This window comes from Drosophila tropicalis, unplaced genomic scaffold (assembly GCF_018151085.1).
Source record: "Drosophila tropicalis isolate 14030-0801.00 unplaced genomic scaffold, ASM1815108v1 contig_158, whole genome shotgun sequence".
NCBI lineage: Eukaryota > Metazoa > Arthropoda > Insecta > Diptera > Drosophilidae > Drosophila > Drosophila tropicalis.
Window position 1 is genome coordinate 12,591,338 of NW_027172602.1, and position 13,612 is coordinate 12,604,949.

At 40.1% G+C, this 13,612-nt stretch overlaps 2 protein-coding genes across 2 annotated transcripts; both read right to left on the reverse strand.

The window, feature by feature from the left end:
- Positions 1-7,416: 7,416 nt before the first annotated feature.
- On the reverse strand, positions 7,417-9,492 carry LOC137585065 (uncharacterized). Its single transcript, XM_068300716.1, has 3 exons — positions 8,447-9,492; positions 7,692-8,359; positions 7,417-7,607 (listed from the first exon to the last, which is right to left on the reverse strand). Exons 1-3 carry the CDS (start codon positions 9,490-9,492, stop codon positions 7,417-7,419), a joined length of 1,905 nt encoding a protein of 634 aa, XP_068156817.1.
- Positions 9,493-11,482: 1,990 nt separating this feature from the next.
- Positions 11,483-12,807, reverse strand: Coq5 (ubiquinone biosynthesis protein COQ3, mitochondrial). Its single transcript, XM_068296755.1, has 3 exons — positions 12,550-12,807; positions 12,069-12,487; positions 11,483-12,000 (listed from the first exon to the last, which is right to left on the reverse strand). Exons 1-3 carry the CDS (start codon positions 12,746-12,748, stop codon positions 11,698-11,700), a joined length of 921 nt encoding a protein of 306 aa, XP_068152856.1. The 5' UTR covers positions 12,749-12,807; the 3' UTR covers positions 11,483-11,697.
- Positions 12,808-13,612: the final 805 nt, after the last annotated feature.

Consider the following 13,612-nt stretch of genomic DNA (forward strand, 5'->3'; position numbering starts at 1 on the left):
AGAAATAGAAAATTCGCCAAGAAAATCGAAATTAAGACAGAAGAATATATAGAAGTATATATCCATGCCCAGTCGTGGGTAAAAAAAGAAGAAAACAAAAACAAAAAGGGAGGGGCAACCTTTAAAAATAGATCCCACAAATTGTTGTAGGGCTGAGATCCGGGTTGGGTCTTGGTCTCTCTCCTAGGTAAACACAAATGAACTTAATTACAACTCTTTTAATATGGAATATCCTTGCACGATTCCACCATTCTTCATTTACAAATATGGATTATATAGGATGATATTAATTGTAATAATTTCGCTGGCATTCTATGCGTATACGTTATTATTATTATCTCGGTAACGAGATTTGTACTGAATGATTAACATTTTGGGACATTAACTTCTGATTCTACTACTAAACGAAGAGCAAAACGAGAAAATGAGGAAGTCAGCAAAGGACCCCAAAGGACTTTCTATTTTCTTTGGCTTAGTGTCTGTGAAAAATACAATTTTCCCTAGATGCCAATACTTATACTTTTGTATTGTAAATGTCACTGACAGTTGACCGTCAAGGGACGAGGACGAGGACATAGAACTGTCAGTCAATCTCCAGTTGATATAATTAACATTTTGTTCTCGTCTCTTCTATCTCTGCTACTGGCTGGAATGGACTAGACTGGCCTGAAAGTGAACTGGATTTGCCTCTGGACGTAGCAAATAAAATAATTTGCCTTTTGTGGCTCATATTGGATGGCTAAACTGGCCGCAGAACGCAAATTGATTGTTTACACAAAACCAAATACAGGGATAGGCAATGTGTTTTGTTTACGAATCCATCTGTGTGTGTGTGTGACCCCCAAAAACCCCTCTAAGAAAACAGCCACAACAACCAACCACATGGACGAGGAAAAAAGAAGAGAAATGAAAAATTGGCATACGTTAAATGCTTGATTGAAGCGTAAAAGTCAAAAGAGCAGAACAAAAATGGCAGCCTATATAAACCGCTTAATTTTCAGTTGGCAAATGTGCGTGTGTGTGTGTGTGTGTGTGTGTGTGTTAAACCCAAAAGAGCTTTGTCACATGACCTCGTCTCCAATCCCCTCCCAAAATGTGCACAATTCTTAACCTAACTCAAGTCCGCCATTACATTTATATTCATTTATATTTACTGTAGCTGCGGCAGTTCAAACATTGAGATATTGACTTTTACCATCACATTCACCCTCTACTCTCTACACCACCACCACCACCAAATCATCCCCCTTTCGGAATTGGTTGACTATGATTAATAGAAGGAGGGAGGAAGGAAACCCACCCATGAGAAGTAATTAAATTTGTGGAGCAAACATATTTTGTTCGCTTCTTTTTTAGGTCTCCGAATAAAAACAAAAAACAATAGTAGTTGGATTATCAAATAATCACCAGGGGGATAGCTCAAAGCCACTGGGTATATCTGGCAGAAGGTCAGAGATCAAATGCCTATGCTAAAATAGAAGTTGGCTCTCTGCAAGGAGAAGTAAGAAATCCTTTTAAAAATATTTAAGGCAATGTTGGAATCTCTTTGCTCCTGCTGAGATGAAAAGTTTTCGTTGACAAACATTGTATCAAAGCACAACATGTCGTATGCGTAATGTAAATAACGCATACGCCGGGTAAGCCAGTTAAGCAAGCGCATGATAAGCGAAACTGAGTTGAATTTTTGACTTGCATGAAAATTGAACCTCAATTGGTTGTTAATTGATTCTTTGTTAAGTAAAATCCTTCTCAAAATGTCTGCTAAAACGTGGACTCTACTCTTACAGGGCATCTGCCGAGTCGTTGCCAATGGAATAATATCTTTTTTTGGATTCGCCCTAATGGATTAACAATTAACCTATGAAGTGGAGTAGTTCAAAGAGTGCCAGGCAGAGATAGTCACGGGAGGAAGCGAGAGAGAGAAAGAGACAATAAGTGGGCGCAGATAAGAAGACAGACAGACAGACAAACAGAAAGATTCTGCATTGTTTATAACTTTTGTTTAAATATATACATTGTGTGTGTGTATATATAAATTCCACGAAGAAGGGGAAAAAAAAAACAGACAACAATTTTATGGAGAGTGAATAAAACTTTTGGAATTTCAGCATATTTAGATTTGTTTTATTTTCAAATTGCTTCGGCAAACGTATTTATGTATACGATGCGGGTGCAGGTGGGTTAAAGAGATTCGGACTGAAGATTTTCGACTGCTTACGTCACGGCATACCGATAGATAAATATGCAAAAGGAAATTAGAGGTAGGTACTTAATAGATATATGGCAACAATTGCATACTTACAGGGGCTCACCTAAAAGGTTGTCTGTATGAAATATGCAGAAACCACTTTCAGTAGATCGACCAGCTGATAGCCTTTTCGTTTTCGGCAATCACTCAATATTAAGAAGGCAGCAAATCGCTCAGCCTGAACCGCCGCCCTTTTGGGCACATGGAAGTGAACATTTATGAGGCGTTTCGCATTACCCACCCAAAAAGAGAAACTGAAATTTCGAATAAAACTGTATGACTTGATCAACTTAAAAGCCGCCCACACACTCACCCACACACACACACACACACCAGGGATGGAGCAATTGACACTTGATATGATTAGACGTCGATTAGCGACCAGGCTGATGATGATGATGATGATGCTGGACGAAAGCTTTTGTGGAAATGCGAGAAGCCGTCCCATAAATAATGATTGCCCCATATTCAAATTACAAACAGCCGAAAGGGAGCCAACCGCCTCCATGAGAGAGAAGCTATAGTCATCAGCATAAGGATTAGTTTCTTAAATAAAAAACAACCAACACCACGCAGACCGAACTAGGAGGACCCAGAAGGGCCAATACCCAACTCTCACACATATTCTCCTCCCTGGGCAGATTCTGGCCGCTGGCGACAAGAGTTTAAATGGAAAATCGACTTTCCCTTTCATTTTGCAATACATACATACATAGTTGGGTGAAATTTTTTCTCCTTCAGTTCGTGTGCAATATCTTAGAGCGTGAAAAGGTTGGGAAGGGGGGGGCTAGGCGGAATTGGCGTGGCCTGGTGTATTTAGGTTTTATGGTAGCAGCAGCAGCAGCGGCAGCAGTTTATCTCCTTTTTGTATGCCCTTCTAAGAAAATGGGGCATAGTTGCTCTCTGAAAAGCTTTTCCTTTATTATTAGCCAACTTCGAATGTTTCACCATATCTTCAAAACACCCAAAACGAGTTGTGAATTATACAAATATAACACAAATCAGAAACGGCAAGGAATACAGCTCAAAGAGCCCAAAGTCAGAGCATATTTATACAAAAGGGTATTTATTTATTCGCATAGTTAAAGTAAACTTAGCTTGCTTGAGATTTTCGGTTAAACGTGTCGGTGTGTGTGTGTGTGTGTGAATTAGTATTTGTTTTTTCCGGAGTATAAATATATTATTAGATAGTAAGGTTGCAAAAAGGATTCATGGGCTTTAACAACAAGCATAAAGTTAATACGTTTACCACCCAACGATTCATTCACACTTCCTTTTTGCCATTAAACAATAAGTGATTGTTGACTTTAAACTAAAGTAAACAATTCAAACAAAAAATTAATACCCAAATTTAGTTAGCTATTTCAAAGAAAAGTTCTATGACTTGAATTCTTTCTTCTGTTGCTGACAACTGAATGAATAAATATTTGAATAAGTGGGCAAAGGGTTTTTCTGATGAATATGTTTCCAAAGAATATGGTTCACATTCAAAGGAGGAATCTTTTAACCTTAATGCTTGTCTCGGGACTGGCGCAGATCTCTGCTTGAAGAATCTGGGGGAATGCTCCTTTTAGAAGTCCTTTAAAGTTCTTGGCTTTCGTTTCATTCCTTTCACTTGTTTCTTTCTCACTAATAAGAGAAGTTGGATCAAGCTACCTATGATGATCCACCGCTTCATCATCTTAGGATTAAACCAATCAAAGGGCCCAAACCAAGGGTTCCGTGTCTACTTATGAATTGTTACAATTCCTGAAGCTTTAGATTTAGCCAAGAACTAGAGTGGACAGTGACTAACGCAGGATGAAGGATTCTCCAAAGAACACTAAAAAAAATGATCTATCGAGTAGTTTAAGAGGTTGGGTTTCAATGGATCAAGTTGAAGTCTACCCTTGACTGCCTTTACTCGGATTAGAGCACATCATTCACAGCACTGAAAACTCTCTTGGAGAAGCTGCTCCTGATGGAGACATAATGTTGAAGATAACATTAATTATGTGCCCGAATTCATGGCATTAAAAGCTAATCAGGTGAATGATAATTACGACTAATTTTCATATAGAGTTTCATAGCAAACTTCTTTAAATGTGAAACTGGTTGACATGACAATATGTATGTTGATTTCCCTGGTCCATTAAGTACAATATTATAACTCCCAACTGCCAGGTAATGAAACCTCTTTGTTTATGTTATAAGCCGCAGGATTTTGCATAAGCTTTCGAAAGCGTTAACAACTAATAAGGTAACTTTTGGCCAACATTTGTGTTTGATTTCAGGCTGGTCTAAGCTGGCCATTCGGTTGCAGTGTGGTTCCATCTTTCCAGTGGGCGGATGGGTTTTAGTAGTCACAGTAACCGCAAATCATCACACCTAGCCTAGGCCCATCTTTGCCTAACCCGAAAACCATTTCCCTGCTTAACCACACACACACACACACACTCACTCACACACTCTCTGGTGGCTGGTTTTTGTGTGTAATTCACTTTGACCTCATAAATCTAAACGACACGACGCACTTACACTTAATGACATTTTATTACATCGGACAAAATGTTTACCGAAAATCATTCGCGCCAGTCGAAAATCAATGTCCGCGCCCTTTTTTTTGGGGGGGGCTTTTTGTTTTGGGCTTTTGTTTTTTTGAGTTGGGTTCTCGTCAAATTCATTGAGTACTTAAATTGAATCGGTTTGTCATTTTTATAATGTGAAATTAATATGCAAATTGCTTTACAAAACAACACACACACACACACACATGTAGTTAGTATGTGTAAATGTAGAAATAGAAATGTTTATAAATTTAGCAATTCCATTTTATTTTTGGCTCACTCTCTCCTCCCGTTTGCCCCATGAAGATATCCATTTGTATATCATATTCAAAAACTTTCAGTAGACAATTCAAATTAAAATTAGTCAAAATTTCACCAAAACTCTAGTTTAGATTTAGGTGAGGAGACAGACAACTAAATACACCAAGAAAGTAACTAGATGGTTAGTATAATGTGACTCACTAGAAGTGTCTATAAGTTTAAATTCAACTTACTTCCCTATTTGCCATTTTCTTTACTAAATTCAACAGACAAGAGCAACCATTTCAATCTTCATCAATGACAATGACTCGTCTTCATGTATTTTGAATCCGATTTTTATGAAATTTTCATGGCTTATTCTAGGAACTAATCACTAAATCATTCAGATATAAAGACAAAATAATGCAATAGGCAGCTGATATTAAACATTGCCTTTCAAGTTGGTTGATTTCTAAACAGATATATGTAGTTTTCAAAAAACTTTTAGAAATGTTGCTTAGTTCAAAAATGGTTTTCACCATTGCCAACATTTTGGGAATCGATTTCTTAACCACTTTCCAAGATTTAATAGAAAATACACTGTAAAAAATTACAAAAATAATATATGGTCTTTGATTTCTAGCCATCTGCAGTTTGTTTCAAAATTATAGTCCTTTTGGATTAATAACTATATCTTCTAAACCAAAGCAAGTCTGAACATAATCGATGGGAAACGTGTTCTTTGGCCTCTTTTTGGTTCTGAGTTTTGTCAGCCTGTGTAATCCATCTAAATGATATCACATATGATGACCCAAAATCGACGAAAATGTGAAAAGTTCTTAAAATACATTCAAATGATTAAAAAATTCTCTGAAATCTCGATAGAATTTGATTTCTTTTCGAAAACTAATTTCACGCTTAACGTTCTGAAGTTATAGCCAAGTCTCTTGTGATTACTATACGGACATTTCCCAAGGATTGAGAACAGTTTTAGATTTTTTCATGACAAGTGTTTGAAATGAACTCGTTTTGTTGGGGTTTTCGAGTTTTCACTGTTCCACATTACAATTACAATTCCATCTATTCCAAGATTTCTAACATAATTAGAAAGGGACTTTTATTTACTATTAGTTTTCCATATGGCCACGTCTGTTTATCAAAGTGCCAATAACATTATCGGGTAAGTATATATATGTATATGGGAAAAGAAAACATACACAGATCTGATGTGGGAATGTTTATTTGTCCAAGAGACGTACGCAATGTGATCCCGATCAGCAGCATCATTATCTGGATTATTGCTTTGGGGCTAGACATCGTCATTGTGGGTCGGTCGGCGGTATAGTAAATTATTTTCGGAGAATCGGAACTAAATATTTATGTATCTTTGTGCAAATGCACACAAACATAAGCACATACACACAAACACACACACACGCACTTAAAATAAATAAACACAATTCGTTTTTTGTTGAGATCGTCACGAGATGCAAGTTACGGAGATACTTAGGTCGATTTCAATGGCGTTTTCGAATCGAATTGAATCGCTTTGAATATTTTGATTCTATTTTCGTATTGCGCAGACGGCAGATGGTGCGCGTACCCGGCTAACGGTAACCAACAACTGAATGATGCCACTTGCAACATGTGGCATCTGTGGTGGTCCGCCCACTCATTGAGGAAAATTCTAACAAGCGGCATTTATGAATGGAAAGCAAGAAAAGCTCAAGCTCAAGGCATCGCCCTTGAAGTGAGTAGACTTTGATATATCCTGTATAAGTGTACAAAACTTAGACTTCAGGAGTTTAACAGTTAACACCCAAAAACTGTCAATGGACGCAACTGGTTGCGAATCATAAGGGCTTCATCAATACATACAAAACTCATCTTCCTAAGAATCGAGAGAGGGCAAAGACTATTTCATGATCTTCCAAGTGCCCAAGGCGGTATTTTCGTTAAATTCGATCCACAAATGAAATCTATAAACGGCAATATCGAAAGCCTGCCATCTTGCTCCCTCTCATAACGTTTTCAGCTCACCTCGCAGGCAACTTAGGTCCAAATAGTTTCCACGGTGTAATAAGTGACTACCTTGTGGCGTCTTCCTTTTGTCAATATACCATTTCTCCTCTTGAAATGTGCAGGGTATCAAAAAGCTCAAAAGCTGCCAAATAAACTTTTTCAACGTTTTTGAATTTGAATCCTGAAACCGTTGCCGAAAAATTCAAACAGCCATTTCTGGGCATTTTGTTTTTATGTGATAGGTAGATATATGTATAAATAACTAATTTAATAATAATTTAACAAACAAATTAAAAAAAAAAAAAACAAAAATTAATGTATATATAAGATAGAATGCAATCGGCAAAGCTTCACTTGGATCTAGTATTGCTGATAGGCATGTCCGTGGTGATGATTCAGATGATGATGATGGTTTTGAGCCAAATTGGCCTGGGCAAAGATATGCTCGATTTCGGCATCGGTTAGCTGATCAAAGATTCCCTGACCGCCACTTGACACCTGGGTCAATTGGGCCGATGAAGTCGTTGCCGAGGCCACAGGTGGCAGATAACCTAAGAGAGAGAGAGAGAGAGAGGGATTGGGAGAAACCAGAGTGAGTGAGTGTGTGTGTTTGTGTCTGGGAGAGGGGAACTCACCCTCAGCTGGGGCCCTGCCATAAGGTGGCAGCAGGGTGATGGATGGACGATTGGGCGATGCTGTGGGCGGTTGATAGAACACTGGCTTCCAGGGCTGCTGTTCGGGTTGCTGCTGCTCTGGCTGCACTTCCGGCTGTTGCGGTGATGCAGGTGGGGCGGGTGGGGCTGGGATCTCGGGTGACGCTATGGCTGTGCCTGTCTCTGGCTTGACAGGAACAGAGCCGGGCAATGGTATTATGCCGCCTGGAAACTGCACTTCAGGCTGGACAAATGTTGGCGGCTGTTGGGGCAACGGCGGCTGGACAGACGACGGAAAAAACTGATTTGTGGGCGGGGAGGCAGGCACAGCGGGTGCTTGAGGAAACTGTGGCACTTGTGGGAATCCGGGGAATTGAGGGAATGCCGGAATCTGAGGGATCTGTGGAATCTGAGGGATTTGTGGGATAGCGGGAATTTGTGGGATGGCAGGGATTTGTGGAACTTCTGGCACCTCAGCTGCAGTTGGGATGGCTGGCTGGGTTGGTACCAAGGGAGTAGCTGGAATCGCCGGCTGTGGTTGGGCAGGAATAGCCGGCTGGGCGGGAATAGCCGGCTGGAAACTGAAAGTGGGCACACCTGGCACTGTGGGAACTGATGGGAATTGAGGTACAATTGGGAAATCGAATGCCAATGGCGTTTGGGCAGGTGGCAATGGTGCAGGTGCAGCAGCAGGAACTGGAGGAGGAACAGGAGCTGAAGGAGCAGGAGCAAAGGCTGGCGGGGAAAAGGCAAAGGTCACAGCTGGATGAATGGGCACCGATTGGACGGGCTGCACTGGTTGAACTGGCAACGATGGGACCACTGGCTGCACCGGTTGAACTGGCTGAATGGCTGGTTGCACTGGTTGCAAGGGCAAGGGCTGGATTGCTGGTTGAACAGGTGCACCCGGAAAGACAGCCGGAGAGACAGGCGCATGGAAGTGCAGTGGCTTAACCACCATGGGCTTATGCAACAGATGCTGACGCGGATAGTTGACATTGTAAGAGGTGACCACAGCATTGCCCGGACGCAGGACATACGAAGGTGCAGCAGCAGCCAAGGCTGGCGTTAGAGCACCAACCGCTGGAGTCAGAGCAGCAGCGGGCGACAAGGCGGGTGACAAAGCGGGCGCCAAAGCGGGTGACAAAGCGGGCGATAAAGCTGGAGACAAAGCGGGCGTCAAGGCAGGCGATAAAGCTGGCGACAAAGCGGGAGCTAAGCCTGGAGCAAAAGCTGGAGCCAGTGCACCGGCAGCTGGGGCGAAAGCTGCTGCAGCCGTCAATGGTTTATAGTGAATACCTTGGAATGGTGAGGCATATTTGATGAAACCATGACGATGTGGAGGAGCCGCTGCCAGGAAACTACTGGCTCCAGGCAACTGGAGACTATAGCCATAATGGGCAGCATAGGTTCGTGTGGGCCAACCGTGATTGGCACCATGAAGAATTCCACGTTTGTGCTTGCCAGCTGTTTCCTTCGATGCACTACTGATCACAGCTGACGATGCCGATGATTCCGTTTCACCCTCCACCGTGGGCAAATCCTGAGCTAAATCGAGAGCAGCATTGCTGGAAGTGGATGATGCAGAGCTAGCGGTGGTCAATGATGCAATCTCCGATGTCGTCGTCGTTGTTGGTGTTGGTGTGGGCGTGGTTAAGCGATTTGCATTGCGCAATCGTAAAGCAGCCTCTGTTGAACCCAATCCAAGTCCAATGATAATGAACACAATGCCAATGCCCACATGGCATTGACGAAGAAAACTCCTGGCACATGGACTCCTCATGGTAGTTAAGCGTACTTAATCCGCGCGATTATTATGTCAACGCCTCACGATCGTTGCCAAGAAAATGAAATGAACTTCCTTGGTCTTTGTTGTATTTATAAAGCGGATATCAATAAAGCACGACCATAGCCACCTCTAACCACATGGGATAGAATGGTGATGCATACCAAGCAGGCCCATTGCAGTGGGCACTGATGGGGTTGGCTTGGATTGGTTCAGTTGGTCAGTTTATGACTTTTACGCAGACATTTCACTTGTGGCCAACCAAACACTCAAATGCCTCATTATGATCCCCCCTCCCGGCCAAAAAAAAAGCAGAACCCCTTTCAATCATCACTTACAGTGGTTCGAAATCAGGCAAGAAATGTCTGTCAATCAATCAAATGGTCAACAAATTTCTTTAAAGAAGTGTAAACTCTACTTAAGTGTTCTACACTTTGGCCAAATGGGTTAATATATTATACATAATTATGAATTGGAGGAAACTTAGACCCTTAAAGTATGCAATAGGCATTCCTTTCTACAAATGTATAATATTTCCTATGTCTTGCAGTTGCCAATAGTCTTTAAACAGTTTATGCTTTGAGAATTCTTCTTTCACATTTCGAAAAGCAACTTCTTTGACTGTCTATAGCATACTTTAGGGGGTGAAGTGTTTCCTTTTTAAAGGTCAAATCAAAAATATGTGTCTACCAGGATCGAGTCCTGCCAACTAAACAGACATTTGCAAAGCTTTCATGACATTTGCAGAGCATAAATTATAATCAGTTTTTGAACCACTGTAACTCCAAGTACATACAACATGCCCAGCACGCACCATGCAAAAGAAATGCAGAGAAATACAAATACAAATGTATGTATATATGTATATGTATTTGGGTATATACAAATAACTTTTTGTTTTCAATGGCTTTTGCCTTTGCATGTTCCGCATTTCGGCCACTTTTCACTTTACATATAGCCCAACGCCTTAACCCCTACCCACCCGCCACCATACTGATGGCTAGAGACAAATTTGGTGAGTTTAATTAGTAGTTTAGTTTTTTGGTCTTAACTGAAATTGATGCTATATATGGATAGCCATTAATGACCCCATCCAAAGTTGATTATGTAATCAGCTAATCATAATCGCAAAAATCGCAAATTGCAATTGAAAATGGGTCAAAACTGAAATGGAATTTGCATTAGGACGTTTGGCCTAGGTGAAAGCATAAATCGAATTGAATTGACTGTACTGGAAAGTGACATTCGCATATAAACGAGTTCCTTTTGTTTGGTGAAAATCACAAGATTATTATGTCGAATTCTATATAATTAGATTTATCTAAACTTTTACTTAGCTTGACCTGTTCTAAGTAGTGAGATTTATAGAGGATTCCTTCTCATGAATCGCATAAATCTACCAAGGAATAATATTTAGACTCTGAAAATTAAATTGTCAAGTATTTAGTTTAAATTCTGTTTTTATTTCGTTTTTAATGAAGGGGTGGGGGAGGGGGGCCGGTGGGGTGCACAACTTTATATGCAGAGTATGTCAAAGTCGATAGTTTTGTTTTTAAGGTATTTAATGTAGCCATATAACGTTTAAAATTCAACTATTCACACGCATAAATTTCACTTGCACTAAATTTGATAGCGACTGCGGTTGGGGCAGGGGCAGGGGCAGGGGCAGGGCAGGGGCAGAGGTAGCAGCAATCATACTTATTGACATTATATCACACACCCACTTAAATGGTAAATGGATTTTCACTTTCTGTGTGTGTGTGTGTGTGTGTGTGTGTGGCAGGAATTTTAATTTTTTATACAAATTTTAGTTTATTTATCTAATTTAATTCGACAAAATATCTGGAAATAAAATATCTAACTAAGTTGTAAGTGGGTCGAATGGTGACCGAAAACCATTATTATCCTCAAGGTCTTTCCCAGGCCTTGGAAGTCTTCATAAAAGACACCATAAACTATCAAAAAAATCTCATAAATTTCGCACATGTAACATAACACAATCGAAACCGAAAACCTTTTAATTTTTTATGGCTACATGTAAAAAAGAAAAGGAAAAGAGAAGAAAAGAAGACAGAAGGGGAACAACAACAACGTGTTCAATTGAACGTGTCCAGCATAAGCAATTGCAGGTCAGTTCAAAAAACGTTTCTAAACTTAGCATAAGTATATGTAATACATTCGCTATACAGATTGGGGATGGGATTACAACTTGAAGCCAGAGTGTATACTAACTATGCCAAAGGTAAGATTCTCATAAGTTACACCCACGAAGCCAGCCTTTTCAATCATTTGCTTGAAATCATCCTGTTTGGGAAATTTGCGTATACTCTCAACCAGATACTGATAGGCTTGCCATTGTCCAGCCAACAGCTGACCCATGGGTGGTATCACCTGGAAAGAGTACTGATCGTAGAGCCATTGCATTGTGTCATTGGTCAAATGGCTGAATTCCAAGCACATGAAACGTCCACCTGGCTGTAGGACCCGATAAGCCTCGCTTAGCACCTGAAATAGTCAATGGGAAACGATGCAAAACCTCATTGAACCCTTACATAAAGACTAGTTGTTCCTACCTTATCCACATGTGTACAATTCCGTATGCCAAATGCAATAGTATAAGCATTGAAACCGTCATTTTTGAAGGGCAACTTTTCGGCATCGGCACATTGCCAATCGATGCTCAGATTGGGCAACTTGTCTGTCGTGAGGCCCAGACGTTTGGAACGCTCCTCGCCCACATCGAGCATATGTTGATTGATATCCGATATGGTGACATGACTTGAACGTCCATCCGTATTGGGCTGATTGGCCAGATATTTTAGATAGCGAAAACTAATGTCACCCGTACCGCCGGCCATATCCAATAGACGCATACCATGCGTGGGACCCAAACGCTCTACGAATATATCTTTCCAGAGGCGATGTATGCCCATGGACATTGCATCATTCATCACATCATAGGATTGGGCCACCTGCTCGAAGACCTCATGTACTGTCGAGACATAGAGTAGAAGGATTATTAGTCGGTTTGTTGTCATTGGAGATTCTTCATACCCTTTTGCTCCTTTTCGCTCTCGGCGACTGTCTGAAAGCCAAAATGTGTGGTTTTGCCTTGATCTGTGTCTGTCTGATTGGACTGCGGTGTCTGGGCATCGTTCTGTTGGCTAACTGTCGCGGCTGTTCTGACACCATTCCGGCTTAACAAAAGCCGGGCCCGGCTAAATAATTGTCTGGCGTTGCGTGTTGTCTGCATGGTTTGTTATGTCTTGGCTTCAGCTGTTTTGCTCGACCATATAAAAACAGTGTTGCCAGATGTCCTCAAGTAGGCAAGTTGGCAGTACGCCAGTAATCAGTGTTGAGTAGCAAAGTATTTGGCGGACAATTCAAATATCCCAAGGTTTGTAAGCTGATACTTGTAAAGTTTTAAAATTTAATTGAATGGGGATTAGCTTTATACAAGGAGCTACTCCTTCGGCCCTTGCTTGATCAATAATAAAAGATGTCACTTCGTTTTATGTAATCCGCACGTTTAGATTTATTAATATATGTATATTTTTAGTCCAATTTTTTTTTCTTTTTTATATTTCTTTTTTTTTTTTTTTACATCTCCCCCGATTTATTTAGCCTACTCCATTAATTTCACATTTTAATTTTTAATTGAATATAAAGAGATTTTTCGTACAGATCTTCTCTTGGCTCAGTGTATGTTGCACGGATGTTCTTAGTTCCGTTTCTCTTTCTAGTTTTGTGTATATCTTTTTGTTTTTTTATTATTATTATCCATATTTAATGTCTTAATCTAGGCTTAAATATTAAATTTTTTGTAAAGATCTAATTACAAACTGAAGTTTATCTTTTTCGTTTCACTTTAAACGCAAAAACTTACAAATGGGAGGAAAAAAATATAGGTAGATGGTCTTAATATATATATAAGTTGTGTGTATGCATATTTGTATGGATAAGTGGGAAAATAAAATGATTCTTAAAAGTCGGTGTGTCAAATATGATTTCTTAAACATTTACATGCATTAACACTCCATAAAAAAAAAAAAAAAAATAGAAAAAGGAATAGCAAAAATATCGAATTCAATCGTATAGACCACAACAACATAAAAAT

Coding starts and splice junctions, on each gene's coding strand:
- LOC137585065 (XM_068300716.1), bottom strand. CDS start 9,492: ATGAGGAGTCCATGTGCCAGGAGTTTTCTTCGTCAATGCCATGTGGGC. Junction 8,360..8,446: donor ACCTTTGCCTTTTCCCCGCC/AGCCTTTGCTCC, acceptor CCAAACGCCATT/GGCATTCGATTTCCCAATTG. Junction 7,608..7,691: donor TGGCAGGGCCCCAGCTGAGG/GTGAGTTCCCCT, acceptor TCTCTCTCTTAG/GTTATCTGCCACCTGTGGCC.
- Coq5 (XM_068296755.1), bottom strand. CDS start 12,748: ATGCAGACAACACGCAACGCCAGACAATTATTTAGCCGGGCCCGGCTT. Junction 12,488..12,549: donor GAGCGAAAAGGAGCAAAAGG/GTATGAAGAATC, acceptor ATGTCTCGACAG/TACATGAGGTCTTCGAGCAG. Junction 12,001..12,068: donor ATTGTACACATGTGGATAAG/GTAGGAACAACT, acceptor TGACTATTTCAG/GTGCTAAGCGAGGCTTATCG.